The sequence below is a fragment of the Antechinus flavipes genome, chromosome 3, assembly GCF_016432865.1.
Source record: "Antechinus flavipes isolate AdamAnt ecotype Samford, QLD, Australia chromosome 3, AdamAnt_v2, whole genome shotgun sequence".
In the NCBI taxonomy this organism is placed as follows: domain Eukaryota; kingdom Metazoa; phylum Chordata; class Mammalia; order Dasyuromorphia; family Dasyuridae; genus Antechinus; species Antechinus flavipes.
Genome location: NC_067400.1, coordinates 323,223,714 through 323,247,585, shown reverse-complemented (window position 1 = coordinate 323,247,585; position 23,872 = coordinate 323,223,714). Strand labels below are relative to the sequence as shown.

At 34.3% G+C, this 23,872-nt stretch overlaps 1 protein-coding gene across 1 annotated transcript in view; it reads left to right on the top strand.

The window, feature by feature from the left end:
* UBXN7 (UBX domain protein 7) overlaps positions 1-22,781 on the top strand; it is a 53,022-nt gene extending 30,241 nt beyond the window's left edge. Inside the window, exons 4-11 of the mRNA XM_051985531.1 lie at positions 1,169-1,234; positions 2,405-2,517; positions 3,715-3,861; positions 4,887-4,977; positions 7,281-7,408; positions 8,597-8,990; positions 10,848-10,927; positions 14,138-22,781. Coding sequence (XP_051841491.1) covers positions 1,169-1,234; positions 2,405-2,517; positions 3,715-3,861; positions 4,887-4,977; positions 7,281-7,408; positions 8,597-8,990; positions 10,848-10,927; positions 14,138-14,299 — 1,181 coding nt within the window. The 3' untranslated portion in view covers positions 14,300-22,781. The remainder of the gene's footprint in view (positions 1-1,168; positions 1,235-2,404; positions 2,518-3,714; positions 3,862-4,886; positions 4,978-7,280; positions 7,409-8,596; positions 8,991-10,847; positions 10,928-14,137) is intronic.
* Positions 22,782-23,872: the final 1,091 nt, after the last annotated feature.

The window sequence follows — 23,872 nt, the reverse complement described above, 5'->3', positions numbered from 1 at the left end:
GTTCTTTACTACAAAAAGTACTGCTATAAATGTATTGAAATATACTGGATCTTTTTTGGGAGTGGGGGGTGGGGAGGGGTCATTGACCTCTTTGGAATATATAGCAATCAATCCTTTTCATTGGAGGTATGAATGGTTTAAATATTTCATTTTTATAATTGTCCATTATTTACAGAATAGCTATACTGGTTTTGTTTTGAATTTATTGTGGAATATTATATAAGATGTTTTTCTATGTGTAATTTTTCTATTTTGATGCTCCTTTGTTGGATATATTACCTGTAAGATTCTTGTAGGTTTGAGTTAGTTTCTTTTTAAACACTAAAATTCTGATTTCTATACTGATTCACAGCTCTACCAATATTGAACTATTGTTCTTGTTTTTTTCATAACCAGTCCAATATTGACCATTCCCATCTTTTGCTCTTTTATTGAATGTGGGGTGAAATCCGTGTTATTTCGATTTCTGTTTCTCTTATTAGTAATTGGAACATTCTTTCATATGCTCAATAGCTTTCAGTTCTTTTGAGAGCTGTTTATTCATATCCTTTAGCTAGTCTATTGGGGAATAACTTTTTCGTGTTTTATATATTGTTTTTGTCTCTGTGTCTTGAATACCAAATGGTCATCAACTATGTCTGATAAAGATTTTTTTCCCCCAATTGGCCACTTCTCTTCTTAGTCTAGGCACATTAATTTGGTTTGTGCAAAAATTTATCACTTTCATGTAATTAAAATAATTGTTTTATTTTTGTAATTGCCTCTATCTTTTGTTTGGTAAGAATCCATATTGCTACCCATATCTGTGAAAGTTATGTGATTTACTTCTCTACTAATTAAGTTGGATTGATGGTCAGCTTTCTGTTTTGAATTTATTGTGAAATATTATATAAGATGTTTCTTTATGCCTAATTTGCCTAGTCTGATGCTTCTTTGTTGGATATATTACATGTTAGATTCTTTTAAGTATGAGTTAGATTAGTTTCTTTTTAAACACTGAAATTCTGATTATATCCCCCAAACTAGCATTGATCTTTTTCTTGATGTAATTTATCAAACATGTCCTAGTTGAATATATTGATGTGAGAAATTTATAGACCAAACAATTTTAGGATTGAGTTTAATAAAAAAAATTCTGAGCTAAATGTTTACTTCTCTTTTTTTATAGCTCCTAAAAGACGGCGGCCTGCTCGTTCAATATTTGATGGCTTTCGAGATTTTCAGACTGAAACTAGTAGGTATCTGTGGAAATTTTTTTCTTACCTTTGTCTTGTTCACTAGCAATCAATGCTTTTTAGATATACTATGTAGTATAGTGAATAGAGCACCAAATTAAATCAGGTAGACCTCAGTTCTTAGATACTTAGATATTGGGATTTAAAATTGAGATAACAATACGTATACTATCTTCTTAAAAGAATTGCAAGGCTCAAATGAATGTGTGTGTGTGTGTGTGTGTGTGAAAAATCCTCATTGAGATCAAAAGCTTAAAATTTTAAGTCATTAGATTATAGGAGGCCTATTACATACTAGCACTGAGAGAAATAAGGAGATATACAAGATCTAATCAACAGATTAGATATTTCAGGATCTCAAAAATAAAGAGTTGGCTGTAGTTCAGCAGGATAATACTTCCTATTATAGTAGGAATAGTAGGCTTAGTTATAGTTTCTTTCAGCTAACGAGTAGCATTTGTTTCTACAGATGTTTTTTCCCCTTTTTTGTGGCTGGCTTTTTTTGTGGACTAAGTGCCTTAGTCCATATAATTTTAGAAGGAATAGAGCAGTGCATGAGGAACCTCAGGATAAGAATAATTATGATTAGGGAATTAATTTTGAACCCTTTGACCAAACCTTATCTTGGTATTACTTATTTAGAATAATCAGAGGATCTTACATTCTTCTAAGGAGCTCTTTTTCTCATACTACTACTAAGTACAGTCAAGGATGGGACAGCTTTACAGCTGCTACCAGCTTGGAACTTCTGAGGATTTGGGAGCCAGTATCTCTTTAAGAGATGAATAAATAGCAAAGGAAAAATGGGGGAAAAGGGTGGAGGAGAATGGTACAGCACAGTGTCTGGTCAGTTTCTTATCCCTTTTCTCTTAAAATCCAGTTTTTAAATTAAAGATAATATTTTGTATTGATGGTACATTTAGCTAACATCTAGTTTCATTTCCACCTTCATTTATAGAAAAACAGCTTTTTTGCTTTTTAAATTTCTGTTTCATTGAGAGAAGTTTTTTATATATCTTTTTTTGATATATGTACCTTTTGAAAATGTAGTGCCTTATAGTTATAATGTGAATATTTTAATTATATCAGCTTTTGCCCAAAAAGTTTAATCAGATCCATTAAAGAATGCCATTTCTTATTTCATTAAATTCATTTCTCTGTTTCTTCAGTTCGGCAGGAACAAGAGTTGAGAAATGGAGGAGCAATAGATAAGAAGCTCACTACCCTTGCAGATCTTTTCCGACCACCTATTGATCTTATGCATAAAGGCAGCTTTGAAACTGTAAGTTTTTTAAGTTCCAAGTTTCAACAAAATGCTTCAAAACAGTGGAGAAAGTTTTGAGCATCTTTTTTTAATGCCTTTATCTATTGATTATTAGACCATTCTGCCTTTTTTTTTTTTTTTTTTTTTGAGTACATATTATTTTGTTAATATGTTTGGAAGTAATTGTCAGTGATCATTATTAGGTGATGTACCCAAATTCTTTTGAAGATCAACATTTATAGAAGTTTTTTATTTTATTTATTTGTTTGTTTTTGTAGAAAAATTCATCAGGAGATAACAATAATAATGGAAGGAGGCCATAGATAGTAGTTCCCAAAGCTCATTTTTTCTAGTAGATTCATCTTCCTTCTCCAATGAAGAAAACCATCTCAGAATTGGAAAGACACATTTTAATCTCTGCCTAAGTAAGAATTCTTTCTACAACATAGCTGAGCAGGGAATGGTCAGCCCAATCTTTACTTAAAAACCTCTTGCGAAGACAGAATCTTTTCTTAACTTAGCTCACCTATTCTACCTTTTAGTAGCTCTAGTTAGATGATTTCCCCATAAATCAAGCCTTCGCCTAATTTTTCAGAGTGATTTTACACATTATCAAATACCTGAACCAAATTACTACTTTCTCCTTAAATCTTCTTGTTTCCAGGCTAAATACATCTAGTTTCTTCACTTGATCTTCATATGATACTATCTTATGATCCATTCATGATTTGAAGGCCCTTCACTGTCTGGATTTTTCCCCTCTCATTGCCAGCAGATGGTTTGGAGAAGATTGGGCTCAGTGTTCTCTTTTACTCATGTACTCTTGGTGACTTAGACCAAGATTGCCAAGAGCTTTTTCCTTGTCTCCATTTATTTACCATTGCTAAATCTTTCCTTGCTCTGATGATGGTGCTTATTATAAATGGGTAAATAAGAGAAAAAACTTCATTACTGGGACATGTAGAGAAGTCATTCTTCAAAAAACAAATTTCATGGTTTTATAGTTGGGTGTAAACTTCCCTCAGATTATTAAATAAATCTTAAAAATCTCCTTCACCTAAATATGGTTCTTGAAAAAATCTCTCTAGATGTCTTCTGATTGGGAACACTAGGAAATATCCAGACCTTAAGTGCCAAAATATCCTGCTTGCTCTCATTACAGATATTGTTTGAATTCTACTTCTAATTTATATTGTGGAATTCTTTCCTCCACAGGCCAAAGAGTGTGGTCAGATGCAGAACAAGTGGCTCATGATCAACATCCAGAATGTGCAAGACTTTGCTTGCCAGTGCCTCAACCGGGATGTCTGGAGCAATGAAGCTGTGAAGAACATTATCCGGGAACACTTCATTTTTTGGCAGGTAAAAGAACAAGGCTCAAGAAGAGTTAGAAAAGCCCCTTATGTTTAGAGGAAAGGAAATGCAAAAATTGATTTTGAATTAACTGTTGTCATTTTATAAACTAAAACCAACCCTGTTACTATGATCAAAATAAAATTTAGACTGTTGGGAGAGGGGATACAAAAGAGAAAACCAAGTTATCCACTAAAATTGCCTTACTCTCTTGATTTAAAGAACACTAAATCAGAAATCAGGAGAGCTTTATTTCTAGTCCCATCTCTTTTAGTAACTTTGTGGCCCAGCACAATCACTTCATATGTACTAAACAAGATCAGAGCTGTCTGACTCAAGACCACTGCCCCACTTCTAAGGGCAGCCAGAACTAGAATAAAATGTAATTCAAAAATGTATAATGAAGTAAATACAAAAATTTAATAAATTAACAGGACAGTTAGTTAATGCAGTAAATAGTGCTGGGCCCTTGGTCATAAACCTGAGTTCATGTGTGGCCTCACTAGCTATGTGACCCTGGGCAAGTCACTTAACCTTGTTTACCTCAGTTTTCTCATGGATAAAATGAGTTGAAGAAGGAAATGGCAAACCAGTCTACTTATGTCTGCCATAACCCCAAAGAGAGGTCACAGTCAGACACAACTGGAAAGACTAAACAATAGCAATGTTAATTTATGGTTTTCTATATTAACATGTAGATTGCAAGGATCTGAGTTTGACACTACTGCTTTTTCTTAAAAGCAAGGTCTTTGCCAGCTTTATAATCCCTTAATTGATTTTAAATAAATTACATAAAAAAGTTTTTTAACCTTAATCTAAATGTTAATTTAGAGTGTCTTAGTGCTACTTAATATCATCCTCCCCATACCTTTGCCCAGTTTGATTGGGAGTACCTTGAATTTTTCAATTCTATCTTAAATCTTATCTGTATTTTCCTTCTTTGAAAATTGCTGATTGTCATTTTATGTTAAAGTAGCAATTGGTAATTTGTTTTTTGAGATTAGTCAGCTGTTTAATATCTTATAACTTGACAGGTATATCATGACAGTGAGGAAGGACAGAGATATATACAATTTTATAAATTAGGAGATTTTCCCTATGTCTCCATCTTGGATCCACGGACAGGTAAGATAAACATAAATTTATCAAGTCATTCAGGTCAGTTCAACAAACATTTATTACATGCCTTGTACATGCATGATACTCTCAGGTGCTCAGAAATAAAGATTAAAATGGATATGGTTCCTGTCCTTAAGTAGTTTGTGTCCTATAGAATGTGATGGGAGTGGGCTGGGGACTGAGAGAGGAATATGCCTTGTATTCAGGTGTAATATGAAATGAACAGTGATGATACAAAAGACAACCCCAGAGAAAGTATTAGAAAGTTTTAGAAATTTATTAGAATGGAGTGTATACTCATTAGGTGACTCAAAGTTGAGGAATGATTCTTAAACACATCAGGAAGCTTGTGATAGTCCAGAGAGGAAATGATGAGATTTTAAATTGTAATGAAAAATGGTTATATAAGTGGAAAAGGAGGATAGATATAAGAGATACATAGAGATAACAATTAATATTTGGTTAGATAATGTTGAAGTAGGAAAAAATAACAATCAGATCAGGGATATAATGCTTTTGAGTCTGAGTGAATGAGGATGAAGGTAAAGAAAGGAAACATTAAAAGGAAAATGATAATTTCAGTGTTCGACATACTGAAGCTGGTGCCGGTAAAATATCCAAGTAGAGGGTCCTGCTAGACAGTAGAATAATAGGATGGGAAATTAGGATACTTAGTGGTAGTGGATGTATAGATTTAGGAAGATAACAAATAATGATAGCATTTGCGTCCATCAAGATTAGAGAATGCATAGAGAAGGATTAGGACAGAGACCATACTTGAGTTTCAAGAGGAGGAATAAGATAGAAGAACCAAGAAAGAGCAGGGTCATAGAACCTGGAGAAGAGGGTAAATTAAGAAAAATATACTGATGGGTAGTGAATCAGATGTGACAGAAAGATAAAGAAGGATGAGGGCTCCCAGATTTAGCCAACAAAGGGGTAAATGGTGACCTTTGAGAGAGAGAGCAGTTTGAATTTAATGGAATTAGAAGCTAGATTGTACATTCTGCTTACAAGTTTTATTAGTTGCAAAGTGCACTTAAAATTTTATTACTAGAAACCTATTTGTTTTCTGTGTGACATACTGTCTTATGTTACCATACTGCTCCATTTTCTGAACTAGTTAATATAACTACCTGCGCTCTTCTTTCAGAAACTATTAGTGCTGCATCAGCATCCTAAATAAATAAAGAGCATGTACTTTTCCACCTGTGGTCTTTGCTGGCAACGGCTAGATTACCTAGTCTAAATAAATATAGTTTTGCTCAAGAAAGATATTTAACACATACTACCATGCTTGTATGACTATCAGGTGTGAAATTCCTATTTCAGTGTAAATGATTAAATCCATTAAAAATGGCTCCTGTGAAGATAAACTCCTTAACAATAATTCTAAAAACATTATATATACATAATTCATAATTCCTTTTGAAAGGAAGATGGCAATGAATACCTTTCCTGGACCCCATTGAGCCTCCCTTGACATGAGGCCACACAGACTTTTCAACTTCAACTGAGAGAGAAAAATCCCTGCTTCTTGATTTGCCCACTAGAAGAGCAACCTTCTCTTTGCTACAGCCCTCAAAGAAATGAGACACCGAAATAAGTTGGTACATCCTCCAGAAGATCAAAAAAAGAAGACACAGGGAGAAATAGCTTGGCTCACTTGGCTTGCTAGGATTCAAGATCAGTAAGAACAAAAGATCCAGAAAAGAGAGCAAAAGACCTGTGTCTTGAAACTCTAGGCAGGTAATATGGACCTCCAGACATATTCCATTGCTCTTCAGTTCCTTCCCTGGAAGATTAGAAGCAAATGTCTTATTTTCTACATTCACAGCTCTGCCCTATCTGAAGGTCAGTGGAGGTCAGTTCCTCCTTTCCCAACGAAAAAAGTAATTTTTGAACCAAATAGGTCTTTGTCCTATTAATGAATAGATACTTCCTCAGCTCGGTCAGTGTGACTCATTGGGGACCACTTTCCTGGCTAAAGATGAATGGAGGAAAGGTGATGTCTTTTGTCTCCAGCTCCAGATGGCTAAATGGTAGCAGGTAATGAATCTGACGTGGTAGTGGTGGTCAATCAGTTAATATACCTACTGGTTTCTGATACAGTGCTTGCATCTGTCTGCTGTGGCCCATATGATCTAGTTGTAATAGTAATTAATGCCTCATACTTTTGTAACCCTTTATAGTGCTCTACTAAGAAATTATACTTTAGCATCAGTTTATTTTCTGCAAAGATCTAATGTTGTGAAATTGTTCACATGGAAAGATGTTGAACATAAATGCTGTTTCATTTTCTTCTTCAGGTCAGAAGCTAGTGGAGTGGCACCAGCTAGATGTGACTTCTTTCTTGGATCAAGTGACAGGATTTCTGGGTGAGCATGGTCAACTGGATGGACTCTCCAGCAATCCCCCCAAAAAATGTGGCCGCTCGGTAAGTATAAGGGTTCAAGGAATTCTAAGCATAGTTCTATTTAATATAATATGTAAGAAGATTGTCATATGTTGCCATAGATGAAATTATGAAATTATGCTCTATTAAACCAATGTTTTGTAATGTGTCCAGAGTGATTCTATCCTTTAAAAAAAAAAAATTCTTACCTTGTCAGCAAGAAGCAATGTGAGTCTTAGGGAAAAGATCACGACTGGTACCAGTCACTATGAGGTGACTAACCTCAGTTTTTTGTCTGTTCTGTTTTATGGTTTTTTTTGCTGGGTGGGGGTGGTTGACCACGTTTTACTCATAGCCATATTAAAAATTCTGTCATCAGTACTATCAAAACTATAGAAACCTTCATTTCTGATAATAGAAATACAAATATTCATTGGGACTAGACTTGTTAGAAGTTTGTTATCCTCTTCAAAACCAACACCCTCTTAAAAAATATATGGGTGGTGTAGTGGAGATTAAGACAAACAGTAATGAAGAATTTATAAATCTAATTCCTTTTCAATTATAAGACTTCAGAAGAAAAATTAGAAGACTTCCTATCTCAGTGACTACCTAAAAATGACTCCTTTTTGGAATAAATGGCTCTCTTCATCCCCTTAACATACCAGATTTTCAAAAGTTTTACTGGATTATTACCCCAAAAAGTAGTGAGTTTTTTGCCTTGTAGTTGAAATCATAGAGGAAGGTACAAAATACCAGGAAATTACTGTTCTTAAGTTGATCAATCAATAGCTACAAGAAATTGTGGGGATAGTTACATCAATTCTTCAGATCAGCTTAATTGTGCTTAAGGAATTCAGTTTGATATTTAAGCAGAGGATTTAGTTGTCTTGTTTTAGAATATTAAACTTTAATTTGTTAAAAAAAATACTCACAGAATGGCTTGCTAGCATCAAGAATTGAGACAGTTAACTAAGTGTTCTCTTCTGTCAAGATATATAACTTCCCCTTTGTAATCGAGTTTCTTTCCACTGGGAAAAGGATCTGGGAGGGGAATGTTGACATGAAAATGTTCCTTTGGTATGGGAACTCATTCAAAGGATATAGGCAAAGGTTGTTCTCTTGTTCTAGAGTAAAATATTTTTCATATTTTTTGAGTTTGAGTGGCTATTTTAGGGTTTGCTAATTGTGTTTTTCCCTTCACTTATTTCTCATCTCTGTACCTGTTAGGAGAGCCTCATAGATGCAAGTGAAGACAGCCAGCTAGAAGCTGCTATCAGAGCCTCTTTGCAAGAGACACATTTTGATTCTACACAGGCAAAACAGGACAACCGCTCAGATGAAGAATCTGAATCTGAACTTTTTTCTGGAAGTGAGGAGTTCATATCAGTTTGTGGTTCTGATGAGGAAGAGGAGGTAGAAAATCCTGCCAAATCTAGGAAGTCTCCCCACAAAGACTTATTGCATAGGAAAGAGGAGAGCCGGAGGCCTCAGACTGAGCCCTCAGCTAGGACTGAGCCTGGAACTGCAACAAATCACCAAGTACTGTCAGGCATGGATTCTGAAATATTGGAGGTGTTACCTGAGAAGTCAGATGGACTTTCAGAAGGGCTAGAAATGAATGGTGAGTTAATTTAACTTTCTTAAAAACTTATGCTAAATATTTAACATGTATTGGTCATCCTGACATCTAGGGGAGGAGGTGGGGGGAAGGAGGGGAAAAATTGTAACAAAAGGTTTGTCAGTTGTTAATGCTGTAAAATTACCCATGCATATAACTTGTAAATAAAAAGTTATTAAAAATTAAAAAAAGAAAAACTTATGATAAATCATTTGTATTCAAAGTAGATCTAATTAAAAGAGATAAGGAAGGAAACTATCTTGGTAAAGGATACCATAAATAATACTAAGCATATGTACTAAGGGGTATAGCATCCAAATTCCTAGAGAAGTCAAGAGAGCTGCAAGAAGAAATAGACAGCAAAATTATACTAGTGGGGATCTCAAACTTACTCTCTTTCTTGGTAATTCATGAACACTATGTAAAAATTGACCATTTTTAGGGCATAAAGACCTCATAATCAAATGCAGAAATAGTAAATGCTTTTTTTTTTTTTCCAGATCATATTGCAATAAAAGGCCAAGGGAAAATAAACCAAAAATTAATTGGAAACTAATCTAACCCTAGAGAATGAATGGGTGAAACAACAAATCATAGACACAATCAGTAATTTCATCCAAGAGAATGAGACAACATACCAAAATATGTGGGATGCAGCCAAAGCATTATGGAAATTTTTATATCTCTAGATAAAACAGAGAAAGAGAAGATCAATGAATTGGGTTTGCAACTAAAAAAGCTAGAAAAAGAACAAATTTTAAAACCCCAATTAAATACCAAATTTGAAATTCTGAAATAAAAGGGGAGATTAATAAAATTGAAAGTAATAAAACTATTAAATTAATAAAACCAAAGAGTTGATTCTATGAAAAAAGCAATAAAATAGATAAGCCTTTAGTAGTTAATTTTTTTAGAGAAAAGAAAGAAGAAAATCAAGTTGTTAGTCTCAAAAATGAAAAGAGGAAACTTTCCTCCAATGAAGAGAAAATTAGAGCAATAATTAAGTTATTTGCCCAACTATATGTCAATAAATTGAATAAGTGAAATGGAGGAATGTCTACAAAAATATAGATTGTCCAGATTAACAGAAGAGGAAATAAATTATTTAAATAGTCCCATTTTAGAAAAAAAAGAAATAGAACAAGGTATTAATCAGCTCCCTAAGAAAAAATCTCGAGGGCCCAAATGAATTTACATGTGAATTCTATCAAACATTTAAAGAGCAATTAATTCCAATCCTATACAAACTATTTGAAAAAATAGGGAATATATAAAATATATTAGGGAAAACATAGGGAATTAAGGAATTCCTTTTATGACACAGATAATGGTGCTGATACCTAAACCAAATAGTGTGAAAACAGAGAAAGAGTTATAGACCAATTTCCCTAATGAATTTTGATGTAAAAATATTAAATAAAATATCAGTGAAGAGATTACAGAAGGTCATCACCCAGGAATGCAAGACTGATTCAATATTAGGAAAATTGTTAGCATAATTGACTATATCAAATAACCAAACTGACAAAAATCATATGATTATCTCTATAGATGCAGAAAAAACATTTGATAAAATCCAACAGCCCCATTCCTATTAAAAAACCCTAGAGTGTATAGGAATAAATGGAGTTTTTCTTAAAATGATCAGTAGCATTTATCTAAAACCATCAGGAAGCATCATCTGTGATAGAGACTAACTAGAAACATTCTCAGTAATATCAAGGGTGAAACAAGGTTGTCCACTATCACAATTACTATTCAATACTGTATTAGAAATGCTAGCTTTGACAATAATTCATTTGTCTTCATATCTAAAAATTCTCCCTCTGTAATTTTTATATCTTTTTAAAATTTATTTAGGACCAAAAGCACAGCTGATGCTGAGATATCCAGATGGAAAGAGGGAACAGATCACTCTTCCAGAACAAGCTAAACTTCTAGTAAGTAGAATTAACTTGAACTTTTTACGTGGAACACACAAGTTACATAATGAGAAGAATAGTTTTTTGATATTTCTCTGAAATAGCCTTAATCTAATTTAAAGAAGCAATAGTAAATGGTATATGTTCGTAGTACTATTCTAGGCACTTGAAGCAATCTATCCTGTGGGCTGAAAGCCGAAATAGTAAATCCTAACTCTGGCATTCCCATTGAGTTGCTAAAGAATTGTGTCAAATCATTTGATGTGCCATTTTCTGACCTATCAAAGAGCCAAAACCAACACCACCTTGTTAACATAGACCTTCATAAAAGTGAACCTTAAATCACTCATTTAATCTCTTGTTGGGGAAGAACAGACTAATTTTAGGGACAAATCTAGGTTTTTCTTTCCATTCTAGAGGAGCTGGGGTTATTTTCTTCTATATTATTTTCTTCTATGTATATTTTGCATTCTAACCTACAATTATCTAAAGAGAGCCATTCTTTCTGTTCACTTTATTTTTTTACCATATATGTATATAACCTCTTACCAAGTCTATTTCACTCATTAGAATCTCAGAAAAGATTTTAGATTGGAAATTTAAAATTGAAGTAAGGTTTTCATGAAAATTACTTATCAAAATGATGAACTTAAGAAACATGGAAGCTTAGTTGCTTTTAGCTCATCAAAAGGTACTTCTCAAGTGGAGAATAAGAAATTATTAGCAAGGAATTTTAAAGATTCCTAAAATATATCTATTTTGTAAAAGTGAAAATTATGTAGGTTTTGTTCCATGAATAAATCCTGAAGACATTCCTTTTTAGGTATCATAATGTCCTGATTTGTTAAAGGGTACTTTTCCATTGACTTTCATTTTATAATTTGGGGTACTTTCCAGTATCTGCCACTCTTGTTATTTTCTTCCATTTCTAGATTGTGACACTGCCATGGCCCTTCTGTTGCTTTCCCTCTCCCCCTTTTTCCCCCACTCCTACTGCCACATAGTCCTATTGTCCCTGAAGCCGAAATCCAGAGAAGCTTTTAATTTTTTTTTTTTTTCCAGAGAAGCTTTTAAGAGCTTACCTGACCCCAACTCTTGATACAAAGGAAAACTTAGGTAGAACAGATGGTTCTGTACAGTTTCCCTAATAAAAGCACATTGAAACCCATACTTTGTTGGGTGCAGATGTAATCCCAACCTATCCCCATTTCAGCAACTTTGGTGGATTGTATTGTGTCTTTTTGAGTTTCCTGACTCAAAGACAAGGCAACTTCTGAGACCTACAATAGAAACTTGGGAACCTTGCCTTATTCATCAGGATCTCAGGCTCTTGGAGTACTATACCTTTGGGAAAATGGTAGAGTATTATTGTTAGATGGAGAATTAGAGTTAATCCTAAGAGTTTTCCTATTCAGAATCAAAGCTTTCAGGTCTCTTATTGAGATCTCTCAGCTTGGGAGCAGGAACATAAAATATTAGCAGAAAGATGGGCAAAAAAGAAATTGGTACTGTGATGATAGACCTGGAAGAGGATGACACAAGTGGTAGTGACATCAGGAGGAAGAGTCAGACCCCTAGAATGGCACAAGAACTTTTGATGATGTTGGTAGGACACTTAACCTTTAAAAGTGGAGAAAATGTTAAAAACAGCCATACCTACTACAAAAAGTGGTTGTGAGGCTCAAATGAGATAATATATGTAAAAGCATTTTGTAAAATATTATGTAAACATGAACTATTATTAATTACTACTGAAATCTCTTGATCTTTTTAAAAATCTCATGATCTTCCCTTTGATTTCCTTATGGTGCTTTTAGTTTAGGTACAATATATTGTACAATTTTCAATAGGAAAATCACTACTTCCTACTTTCTGAAATGTGTTATTTATTATTATTGTTATTATTATTTCACCATCACAAGTAGCCCTTGAAGTAGAAGAACAGAAGGAAAACTGAAAAGAAATATTAAATTTACTATCTTCAATAAGGGAGACTCTCAGAGGACCAGAACTATTTTTATCTTTGTATCTCTGACTACAGCCTTCCTCCATATTATCTCAAGTCTTTGAGAAATGAAACCTAGCTCTTCTTTACAATAAAATTGAGGTTCTCTTCTGGGAGTTATTTTTGGCATCAGCTTTTTAATCCCTAATTCTATTTAACACCATGTGTTGATATAACTTGATGGTTTTCAGATACATTCTCACATAATCTTCATAACAACTCTATGAGATAGACAGGTAAGTACTATCCTTTTACTTTTATTGAGACTCAAAGGTAGCTGATGACCTGTTCAAGATCCAACTAGTAGTACATAGTAGATCCATACCCACAATACCTATTTTCAGACTCATAGTCCAGTGTATTCTACTATACTTCATTACTTCCTAGAATCTTAATTCAGTTTGCTTTTATTGACAGTTATCCAGTATACCTTTTAAAACAATCTCCAGATACCATTACTTGTTAGAAAAGAACATAGATGTTAGCTCTTCTTTTAAGCTACCTCTATGGCTAATAGAAGAATGGCTGAGGCACATGAAACTGAGGTAGTAATTATCCAAATACTATTTTAGCTAGTTTATCTAAAGCAATCATAGTTTACTGTAATCCAGTACATAGATTTGTCAAGAGATCATATGACTGATTTTTTTCATCTTCAGATATAAGTATAAATCCTAGGAAGTTCCGGTAGAAATGAATTTTCATTGACTCTCCTCTTTTAAGATACCTCAGTATAACTTTGGCACTTAGTATATCTGCCCTAGAGAATATATGCCTAAATAGTGAACGCATAATTAGAACAGTGGGTTGATTTTTTTGTTTTTTGAAAGGGGAGCGGCTGTTACAAAGTGGCCTACTGAGAACAGCAAGAAATTTTGGGCAGACAGAAAAGAGAACAATAAAATGTTTTCTAACATATGCAAAAACTGAATGCACAGCAGAATGGGATTATTTACTATAGGTACCCTTATTCCTCAGTGCCAGTCAAGTCATTATTTATATTATAATACAGAATAGTAATAGTTTTGTTTTTTTGTTTTTTTGTTTTTTTTGTAATTTTGGTACTTAGAATAGTTTGTTACCAAGAATATTGCCTTATATGGACATCAACAAATTTCTTAATAGTACTATCTAAATAAAACATTATCGTATCTGATTTACTACATGTTAAATGTTGTTGCTGTCCTCATCAGTTGCTTATACACTCTCTCACTCTGTTCTAGGCTCTGGTGAAGCATGTGCAGTCAAAAGGATATCCAAATGAACGTTTTGAACTTCTCACCAACTTCCCTCGAAGGAAGCTTTCTCACCTTGACTATGACATTACATTACAAGAGGCAGGCCTCTGTCCTCAAGAGACTGTCTTTGTACAGGAAAGAAATTAGCACCGTGGCCTGACCTCTCTCAGCTGCCCCTCGACCTTTTACTTGGGATAACTTCGTCCCTGAGTATGCAGTTTGGCTCCTAGGACCACAGAGCCAAACTGGGCAAGCGGCCCCCACCCACTCTCCTCTTTGTCTGGGCTCTTCTCAGCATTTTTCCCTCTCTCTTCTGTCCTTCCTTCTCTCTCCTCTTTCTTCCTTGTGCCCCTTTATCTGGTGACCAAATGAAAACCTAAGTATATACCATCTGTCCTAATACTGACAGCAGGAAATGCTTGTTCTATTTGGGAAAGAGGGATGCTGTCTTGCACATCATTCTCTAGAAATAAGAAAAATAACATAACCTCATTTTCCTGTAGCCTCAGAGGAAGGGCCAGATTCCCCCTCCAAAAAAGGGAAAAAAAAGAACCACCTCCCACCCCCAATTTATTCTTTACTCTTGGGAGGGGAAAAAAAAAAAAACCCAAACCGGTTTCTTCGATTTTATTTTATTTTATTTTTTAGTTTCATGTAAGAAATATCATGTAACAAAATACCCAGGCTTTGGCTTATGTGGAGAAAAGCACTCCTTATGATAGTTTGTCACACACACACAAAATTTAAATTTCTCTTTCCCTCATCTCTCCTGTAGAAGAATAGTTCCATGGTACATATGCTATTGGGAAACTGATTGTCAAATATGAGATGATATAGATTAGAATGGCTTTCAACACTCCCGTCTTAGACAGTTTTTCTGTTGCTATTATTCAAAATTATTTTATGGAAACCATTGATACCAACATAGTAGGAGTGAATAATAATTCAGTGAAATTACTGAATCCTTTATATCCATTTTCAAGCTATTGATATTTTAAGATTTTCCATAATTTCAAAAACTTTTACTGTGTTTGGGAAAAGGAATGTGTTTACTTTTAGGACAGCATAGCGTTTCCTGGCCTCTTTGTTTTCTGGGTCCAACAAAAGGTTTAAAAATGGCAGGAGATTTTTTGGTTTTGTCTTTTTTTTTTTTTTTTAAGTTATAGTTTTAACAATCATGCAGTAAAGTGGTAACTGTAAATTAGAAATTGGTCTTACTGTTGATTTTTATCTATGGTGCTGTAGGACTGCCTCAGAGGAAAGAAAAAAGTAACTCTGAATGGTGGATTTCTTTAGTTAGAAATAATGCAAATTCATTTTAACTCCAGGGTAAAATAGTTTTTAAGAGGTTTATCCTGACTAAATAAACCGCTACTTTAAGATTTTGGTTCTGTCTTCACTATTGCAGCCAAAGCAGTGGCATCAGAACTGAAAGCATCTTAAGAAAACACTTTTAAACTCAGTCCATAAAGCAGCATTTAATAATTGGAGTGAGAAAAGCTGCTCTTCGTAATCTTCAACAGTTGTATTTTTCCCTGCCACCAAAAACCTCATTTAAATTACATGTAGGTAAAGTGAGAATTTGATATTTTAGCTCCAAAGAAAAAAGCAACACTATTCACTTACCTCTTCCTTATTATGAGCTAGCAGGAAAGTAGAGACTGGGGTAAAAATGACAATAAAACTAAAACTATGTAGAGATCATACTATATAGCATATACCCAGTTTTGTCATTGCTATTTAGACTGGTTCATTTCTGTACCTTAGAGGAAAAGCAAATTGCTAATGTTGGAAATAAAGTAAAAACTTTAACTTGTAACTCAAATTCAAATATATTTTCAGAGACTTTTAGGCTTCCTATTTTAAGAGATCTAACATTTTAGCACCCAAGAATTAAAGGAGGAGGGGATTATCTTTTGTTAGTACACAATTGTGGAATGTGATTTCTAATGATTGATTGGTGAGGTAACCTCACTAAAGAATGAAATATATGTCTTCTATAGGAAAATCATGGGAAAGTCTGTTTATTCTTTAATGGATCTTTACAAATGAATGTCCTTACATTTTCCTAAGTCTGTGTAAGTGCTTATGTATAAGTATATAATTGTATAAATATTTATAAATATATTTATATAATTACAGTTTCCTGTATGCATTGAGTCAGAGTTATCTATCCAGATTGGTGACTAAACAGCATCACTTTGGTGTTTTTGCACAGGGTCCACAGATTTGCCAGCAGCTTCTGATGCCTTGCAAAAACACAACTTTCTTGGTAATCTCTGCAAACAATATTGGAAGGCCTTAGATATGAGCACTTAATTAAGGAGAAACACCGTGTATTATCAGTACACAGGAAGAAATGGTGGATTTGGATTAGAAGGTTTCAGAAACCTTGAGTTTCCAGGTGGCATAAGGTCAGGGTGTTTTCTAGGAGTAGGGGAAAGACCAATGAAGTAGGTCAGCTTGTGAGGTACAGATCTGACAGCTGAGTGTGTGAAATATTCTCTGGTAAATCACTCATTGAACTCTATGCCCAGTTCCTTTGGTAGTCTCCTTTTTAGGAAAAGTAGCCAAATTCAGATGTAGTCTTTTCAAATGTGGATTCCATTCTTTCTGATAAAGCCCAGTCTTTATTGGGTGATTTTTCTATTTAGTATAGTGAATCTTGAGGGCAGAAGAGAGGATTGAGGACTGAAAACTGAAAAACAGGCATATGGAAAGAGAGCAAGGATTCTCCCATTCTAAGTATGCTTTGGCCTTGAAGTTCAGAATGTGTTTATTGAATTACTTTATTTCACAATAGAAATATAACTATTTTAATGTGGTTAAGGCCCTGTAAGCTACCATTCTCTCAATGGAGTGGGTACTTTATCTTAACATTCTCCAATCCCAGAAAATTTTGTTGCTGCTCTACTTAAAATTAATTCACTTCCTTTTTAAATACCTTTTTTGTCTTCAGAAAATCTTTAAACAGTGATTTTTGGCTATTTTGGAGGCAAAGAGCAAAGTGCTGTGGTTTAGCTATGGTGGAGTTCTTTTAAGTAGGTTGAGAAAGAAGCACATTGGTTGTACATTTTGGCTTCTTTCAATATTTCTCTTGCATTTGAGTCTCTCTCTCGACTAAGTAAAGGGAGAGAATACTGTGATTGTAAAAGCCCTTGTCTTGCCCTAGTTTATGAAAGTACTGTTTCAGGAGGAAGATTGTTGAGAAGAAATGGTTTAAATGAACTACACTAAATGGTTGCGTTACTGGTCTAAGTGGTAACTGGAAGTAAGGGAGTCAAAGATAAAGAAACTATTGTCATCTGAAGACAAGAATGTGTGAGCACAGTCCTCTTACAGTATTTATTTCCTCTAGTTCGATGCTTTTTCCTAACCTGATTTGATCTTCAAGAGAAAACATCTCTAGGGTCAGCATCCATATACACAAAAGTATAATTTTACACAACAATTCAACTACTTTGACAGCAATGGTTATTTTCTTCAGTACACTAGGGCAAGATGGGAGGGTGTTTAATAGGTGGGAAGGCTTGGGGGGAGGGGGGAATGGTGGGAAGGGTACATTACCTGAGAAATAAGCCAGGTCAGAGGAGTTATTTGAAAACTGATAGGGAAAAGTGAGTTCAGGAGAATTTAAGATAAAGAGTTACTTTAAAATTTGACCTAGGAAAGACCCACTGAAAGACAAGATTTTTATAACTTGGGAAAAAAGATTGTTTTTAGTTATGGTAGTCAGTTCTATTTCAAAGGTACATTTCTCCCTTTATTAACAAAACTTAAAGTTTAAAATTGTTGGACTTTAATTTGGCTCTATTAAAATAAAGGAAGGAAAAAGGGAAAGATGGTAGCAAATTTTGAAAAGAACTTAGCTTAAGCATAGAAAGTTCCTAATTGGCTGTTTTGAAGAGCTAGCTTTTAATACTAATTAAGAAATTGTTTTTTTGAAAGGGAAAAAAAATACTTCAGTTATTAAATTGTTTGCCAGGAATAAAAAGAAAAACACATAATTACTCTTGTCAATGTACTTTTACATCTTTAGGAAAGGAAAGAGTCTCTTTAAGTCTTCAAATATCAGTAGTCTCACTATCTGTTGTTTAAGGCTTTTATCTATAACATCTCATTTGGGTATCACTTATCTTATTTTCCTCAGTTAAGCTAAACATTTTTATGATTACACAAGTGTCATAGTCAGATCTTCCTAACTCCCAGGTTCAGCACTACTATATTCTGCCTCTCATTTGTTCCATGTTTGTTGAATCCTGACTGTTCTGTGACCCAGGAGAGACTCATGATGAACTCCTTAATAGAATATTTAAAATAAACAAAAAAGCTTAGTATAGAATCCTGATTTTCAAAGATCTTGAAACCTAGTTAGGGGGACACAACACAATGAAGCAATTAGCTTGAAAAATGTATTAGAAGTTCAGAGAAAATAAAGAGCAGTGTGGACTATAGTGATTAGAGATTTTAATACAGTGACAAGTTCCTTTACTCCTTTTCTTGCCACAGTTTATGGCATGATTGGATCCTTTTTTAAATTTTAATGTCACTTTTATCAAGATTGCCAACAACTGGATTAGATTTCTAGGTTTAGCTGTGAGACTATAGCTTACTCAGTGAATATCCCATATGTAGACACTTAAGATTAATTGAAAGAACCTCTAGTACTTAATACAACTTGGAATCAAGCTTCTTGTCACATGTCAAGTCATTCCTAGACGCCCTCTCATTTTATTATAGGTTGTCCCAGAAGACTTTGGAGTCTTCTTTTTGCCCTCTGTTCAAGAAATGGTTTTTTGACCAATAATCAGTCCCTGCCTGCTAAAATTCAATAATGGTCCAGTGATGTAACGCTTTAGTCCTTTATTCCTGATCAACATTGTCTCCAAATAAAAAATAATCAAGCCCCATTGGTATAATGACATTGAACTTTTTTTGTTTTGTTGGCTATTCTTTTTGCTGAAACAGCCTGGGTAATTTTGTGAAGATTGGTTTTTAGAATCTAGATCTGTCTTTTTGAGTGTTTTGTTTGTTTGTTTTTTTAAGAAACTTTCCAAGATTCCCCTAGGCTACAAGTTATAAAAATATTTCTTACTTGCAGTAGTAGAGAGAGTTTATTTTTCCAGGAGTTCCTTTTATCATAGGCCCACTTATTCTCCATCTCTTTCCCCCCCATCCTATTAAATTGACCTGTGAAAAGAAAAACTGATAAAGGCATTTCCCTATGTTCGTTTTTGTCATATTTTCCCCATATTTTGCACTTTGTGTCTTAGAAGCACTTATCATGTTAGGTGTTCACCTCCTTTATTACCTTCAGTGTTAAAAAGGATTAAGTTTATAAAGTTGAACACAAATGGAAAAGTATTCCTTCAGCTATTGGGAACACATTCTCTGGTTTGTCCTGTTCCTTAAGTAGTGGAGTTTATTTTATTTTTATTTTTTATATTTTTATCAACTATATATAAAAGCCTTAGCATTCCCCAACAGAGGAATGGCTTTTCAATGCTAACGGTATTGATTGAATTTTTAACAAACGAATGTGTTGACCTACTGTCCTACAGGATTTTTTGCCTTTTCAACAATAACTTTCTATCCTGTGAGACAGCACTGCTAAGATAACTTGCTGTCAAGTACAGTTTCAAGATGAATGATTTGAAGGTCTTCTGCCATTGAATTCATATTTATTGATTATGAGAGTTTATATTTGCTGTGACACTTTCCTTGAAACATGCTGTTTTCTCTGTTGTCAATTTAAAAAAAAAACATTCCTTGAAAATTTGATTGTTGCATTGAGTTGTGTTTAAGGGAGCTCATTTTCTAAAACTTAGTATCTGACCTATTTATGTCACTTTTGGAAAAGTAGCTAAGAAAATCTTTTTCCAGAAACAAATCGGAGGCGAGTGTCCTCCCTGTGCTCCTTGTTGGGTCTTTTTTGCTCTGTAGAGTTCTGTTGGCCTCAGAAGGGAGAAGCAGATACTATAATTACTACATTACTGAAAGCCTGTAAAATAAGCAGACTAGCATTTCCCTCTTAACTCATTTGTCAAAATCTTTGCTTATTTTTTCTTTACATGTAGGAGGGATAAACTCTGAAACTTGTGTGGTATGTGTCACAGAATGCCATTGCAGTGCCTGGCTCACTTAGTCAAAGTGATAGCTATTATAATTTGTGATTCAGGCTTTTTTTTTTTTTTTTTTTTTTTGCCAAATGATACTGTTTGAAGTGAAATTGAGTTAATGGTGATCTACTTTAGTCAGAAGTTTATCATACCTGGGAACTAATGGTAAGACTTAAAATAATAAAGTCAGAAGAAGAAACATCTATGGTGATCTTGCCTATGCAATATAGGTTAATATATTAATTTATGAATATTACAGCTTGCTGTGTTGAATTTGGGCCATAGTTAAGAGCAGCAATTAGTCACTTCTACAAAAATATTATTGCAAAAAAAAATAATTCTTGCTAAATTCCACCAAAAAATTGATATCCTTGTTGAGGACTCAGTCTTTTAAAAAGTAGAACTAAATATGAATGTTAATTGGTTTTTAAAAAGAAAAAAGTTTATTGGACTATTTTTCCTTGCCACATTTAACCAATGCTAAGTAAAAATGAAGTTATCTCACACAGTACTTTGCACGTAAAGGGATTCAGTATTTAGTGAATATGATCGACTTCGTAATTCAAATACCCGTGTGGTCTTGAAATAGAATTCTCCTAATGGCAAAATTCTTTCTTTGCTTTCTGACAGTCTCCCATTGGGCAGGGGATCAAGTAGCAAGCAACTTTCAGGAGATAGATGTGATTTGTTATTATTTTTATCCCTTCATGCATCTTTTCATATTTAAAGTGTCTGGTGTGAGTTATGAGTATTTGTCTTTGAGTGGCATTGGAATCTAAATTCTTTTGGGGTACCTTGCTGGTAGTGTGTGACAAGATCAGACAAATATGCCTTTCTCAGTTTTTAAAATGGAAAACTGTCAGTTCAATAAACAGGTATGGCTCAAAACATGAATAGATGTGTCACCTTAATCTGTGTTTTCTTAACTGCTCTTTGACTTTTCTGAGTTTTTCTCCCATAGATTAACTCCACATATAGTGAATTTTATACCACCAAAGAATTTCTTTATATTTTGATTTATCAGGATGAGAGTGATTTGTGCCCTTCACTTTTTAAAGCTTGTGATATAATCTGTTTAGGGCCTTGGAGTCTTAAACCTCCTCATTTTCCCATGTTGGTAAATAGGTTTAGGAAAACGTAAAATACTTGCTGGGAAACAAGTGTTAATGCTTTGTCATAATTTTCATTTGGTTCCTTTTCCTTTAGGTATACAGCACTGGATAATCTGTTAAGTTTAACAGTTCTAAGAGCTATGAATGTGAGGAACAAAGAGATTGACAACTAGTGCTTTAGTCCTCATTCATTAGATAAAGTGCTTATTTAGTTCCTTAAAAGGACTTTTTCTAGAGCTAACTGCTTACCCTTTGACTCTTGTAAAATACTGTGTAGTCATTTTTTTTTAAAATCATACAAAGAAATTGTCATAAATATGTGTAAGTTCCATAGAAAAGTCATGCTTATGGACACTTTGTGTTCAGTTGAGTCATCTGGGGTGTAAAATTCTAGCATGCTTTTTACCAGTTGTTTAATTTATTTTCATGTTTTTATTTCCCCTATCCTACTTTCCATGTTATTCTGACACAATCAAGAAATGGAAATTTTCAACAATTTGATTTTTTAAAAATAATAAAACCAAGATGAACATTTAATTGAGAAATTACTAACAAAATTTAGAATTTTCTTAGGAAGTTGTAAATTCCATTATTCTAACAAAGGAACTTGTGTTACCAGTAGTGTTACCAACATTGTTCAAGGAGAGGCTTCTGGATTTGATTCCTAGGTTAAACCCTGTCATATTGTTAAACCCAACCTGTTAGCAGACGAAAGAAAGAGTTTCATAAAAGTATTTCTAGCTTGTCCCCTATGCTAAGATGAACATTTGATTTTTTCTGGGCCTTTTATCCCATGGTGCTAAGTGGTGGTATTCCTTTTTGTGGCTATTCCTAGTGCTATAAAGTTCTGGGACTAGTGAATGAAGGGCACGGAAAGAACGTTAGTGTCATTTTTTCAAAACAAAAAAACTTCGTATATTTCTAGTAAGTGGTCTTTAAGGTACTGAGAAGGCACAAGAATGTGGCAGGAAATCTTAATGAGGCAGAAAAGGATGACATTGGTTAAGACATCTTTAAATCCGATTCATAGTTCCAGTTGTGGAACATTTAAGCCCACAGAATTTTTAGATTATTGGATGTTTGCTTATATCTATAATTTCTAAATTAGGCTCTCTTTCCAGTTGGTGGTGATCTAGCTTTGGCCATACCAAATTGTGAATATTCCTACTATGTTGTACCCAGTTGCTTTATACTGATACTGCAACTTGAAGCTGGGGGGGTTGGGGGAGGGGGTAGGAAAGTCTTCTTTAGACATCAGCTCACTGTGCTGAGAGAGGGACCAAACTCAAGGAAACCTCTGATCTATAAACACAACTGCTGCATTTTTTTTATAAATACATGTAAATGTCCTGTTGTAATATTTGATCTTGGAAATAAAAACAAAAACTGTTTTCAGTATTCACTTGTGTTTTGTTTTTGTGGGATAAAAATTATTGAGTTTTTTCATTAATTCAGTTTTAAATTGAATCAAGGGTATATAGCTTCTGAATTAGTACATACTATTTGCAATATTATTTTTTGAGTACCCTCAACATGTGGACTGTTCCACAAAATTCACATCTACTTTATATGTATCCTCAGAACTGGTGGTGAGTGGGAATCATAGAAACCATATGTTTGGGGCAGCTAGTTGTCACAGTAGATAAGAGCACCAGCCCTGAAGTCAGGAGGACCTGAGTTCAAATCTCCTCTCAGACACACTTCCTTGCTGTGTGATCCTGGGCCAAAAAAAAAAAAGTCACGTCCCAGCCAAAACCTACACATGTCAAGTGATTTGTTTAAGGTCATACATATTTTCTGTTTCTCAGTTTTCAAAATGAGTAACATCTACTAATGTGTCCATTATTCAACTTTAAAAGTCTTTAAAGTTCTTTCAAGAATTCTTTGTGCTAGGATCCATTTGACATTTCTCATTAAAAAAAAGAAATGGCTGTTTTTAGTTCCATTATCGTCCTTTGAAAATGAATCCAGATCTCTGGATTCTTTCTCCCTTGCTTACTCATTTTTATTTTTGTTTTTAGCAGCTCTTTGTGTAATTAAGTTGTAACCCCAAGGGATGGAGAATGATGCCCCAAGTCTCATATACTACTTCCTGTTATTTTCTGAAAGAGATCTATCTCAGGACCCAACCTGGGCTCTCTTCTCTCTTTCTAAGCCACCATTAGGACCCCCAGCCACACTGACCCATAGATAATCTTGCTCTCTGAGGTCCTTCAGGTGGCTGCAAACCACAACTATCCTCTGCCCTGCACCTGAAACTAAGAATTTTGCCTTCCTGTAAGGGCCCCCAGACAACTGAGTCCCCTTCCCTCACTCTGAGGCTCACTTGCTGTATGCTAGTTTTCCATGCAGCCACAGCCCAGGAAGTGTCTGGTCAGATCTGCTGTGGACAGTGGAAGGTCCCTCTATTACTTCTACTCCCCCCATTACAATCTACTCAATTATATCTATTGCAAAATGAAAGTTTCTAAGGCTGCCTCTCAACCCAA